The 2,286-nt window shown below is 37.5% G+C and overlaps 1 protein-coding gene across 1 annotated transcript; it reads left to right on the top strand.

Moving 5' to 3' along the window:
- The first annotated feature begins 607 nt into the window (after nt 1–607).
- On the top strand, nt 608–1,276 carry LOC144559402 (uncharacterized). The gene has a single exon (XM_078308420.1). The coding sequence runs from the start codon at nt 608–610 to the stop codon at nt 1,274–1,276; it is 669 nt and encodes a 222-aa protein (XP_078164546.1).
- Nucleotides 1,277–2,286: the final 1,010 nt, after the last annotated feature.

Raw genomic sequence — 2,286 nt, 5'->3', positions numbered from 1 at the left:
CAACAAAAAATTACTGAAAAGTCAGTATTTGCCATTGATACAGAAGATAGAAAATAAATTGACAAGTTGGAAAGCGAGTATGCTATCAATAGGAGGCAGAGTCATACTATTGAATGCGACGTTAACGGCCATGCCATTGTACATGATGCAGACGTTTTTGTTACCCAAGTGGGTGATAAAAAGGATTGATCAAATCAGAAGAAAATTCCTTTGGCACGGCCATAAACAACAACATAGAAGAGGGATTAGTTTGGTGGCCTGGGAAGTGGTAACAAGGCATAAGGGATTGGGGGGAATGAGAGTCCTTAATTTGCATATTATGAATAAGGCGCTCCTGTCAAAGATCATGTGGAGATGGGTACAAATCAACAGACCGGATTGGATGAAGCTGCTGACCTTTACGGGTCCAACCATCAGACCATGGGATCTCACACAGGTTACTCCTTTATGGCAGGGGTTAAAGCAAGTTAAAGTCTTTTTCGATTTTTCCATCACCTATAGATCGGGGCAAGGTACTCATACAAGATTCTGGAAGGATGATTGACTTAGTGGGGCGATCTGCAATAGATACTCAGAGCTATACAGTCATGCGCAAGAGAAAAATATGATGGTTCAGCAAGCTAGAAGTGGGGATCAATGGAATCTGAAGTTGTCCCAGCAGCTATCAATCCAGGCGGAGCAAGAAAGTACTGCATTAATGCAGGAGCTTAATGCATACCTAGTGAGTCAGGAGGAACCGGATCAGCTTAGTTGGAAGTGGGGATTGAACGAAAAATTTACGGTTAAAACATCCTATGAGGCAATGGCAAGTGGGCCATTTATTGAGAGCTGTAATGCAAAAGTTTGGCAGCTCAAAGCACCTCTAAGAATCCTAATCTTTGGCTGGCTAGCTATTAAGGAAAGGATTTTAACAACGGATAACCTCACTCGGAAGGGATGGGAGTTGCCAAACATATGCTACTTGTGTCGAAAGGAAGCTGAGTCAGTGAGACATCTCTTTCATGCTTGCGAGTTTACAAGCTTGCTGAGAAGGGAAATCACAGTGAAGATGCCGGAACTTAGCAGTTGTCAGCTATTTCAAAGGGGGTCTTTCAGAGCTGTAATCCTCTTCTCAAAGCATACCAAGGTAAGACATATGCAGTTGGCGTTTTGCTTCATCCTATGGAAGGAAAGATGTAGGCGGCTATTTCAGGATAAGAGGAAGAACGTTGAGGCAGTGGGGGATGAGATCTGCCAAGAGTACACCAGTTGGAATACACTAAGGCGAGAAGAGTAGCCATGCGCAGAGATTTGTTTTGTAGCTTAAATTCAATTTTTGGTTTTTTTTTTTTTTTTTTTTTGGCGTTTCCTTTTCTTTTCTTGATTCTCTTATGAACACTGTACCTTTTGACACCTCTGGTGTCCATTTTAATGGAATCTGGGGGCTAGACTCCCATGTTTCTCTTTCAAAAAAAAAAAAAAACATTTTCTCGTTTCAATAGCATATGATGTTCCTTTCAAAAGCATATAAAATGTTTAACTTTTGTTCATTAATTAAGCATCTAATTATAGCAATGGCCTTACCAAAACCTTGTAGAAGTAATTAAAAGTTCATAGTTGTCTATTTTCGGGTGCTTGTTTAATTATGAAACAGGATATGAATATGCTAAAATATAGGTCATAGGACATAGGTATCAAATATCTAATTATAGCAATGACCTTACCAAAACCTTCGCTAGCCAGATAACCTTCATTGAAGGTTATCAGTGTCTATCACTAAAGGATATGATTTTTTTTTTGTTGTTTTAATTGTTTGTGTTATTAGATGTGATGTTTAGATATAATTTGAATGATGTTTTGGATGTAGAACGATGGATGTATTTTATGTTTTAATTAATAAAAATTATACTTGACAGTCACTGTCAAAGTTTCAAAAGGACCTTACCAAAACCTTGTAGAAGTAATTAATAGTTCATAGTTGTCTATTTTTGGGTGCTTGTTTAATTATGAACATAGCATACGCATTTGCCTTAAACTAGAAACTAATTATTGTCGCAATTTAACAAACTTTCTAATTTTCACCAAATATATCAACAAACAGGGGAGGTGCTATATTCAACACATCAATTATAATTTTGAGAATTGAGAGAAAATTTTCTATCTAAATATCTAGAATAATTATATCAATTCCCCCACTCTCATCCCCCCATTATTCCCTCATCTTTTAAACCTCCATTTATGTGAAATTTTGAGAATGTCGTCCACATTTCTCACGACCTATGTGAAATTTTGCAAATCTAAAACCAC

This window comes from Carex rostrata, chromosome 9 (genome assembly GCF_964058835.1).
Source record: "Carex rostrata chromosome 9, lpCarRost1.2, whole genome shotgun sequence".
In the NCBI taxonomy this organism is placed as follows: Eukaryota; Viridiplantae; Streptophyta; class Magnoliopsida; order Poales; family Cyperaceae; genus Carex; species Carex rostrata.
This window is presented reverse-complemented; position numbering and strand designations above follow the sequence as displayed.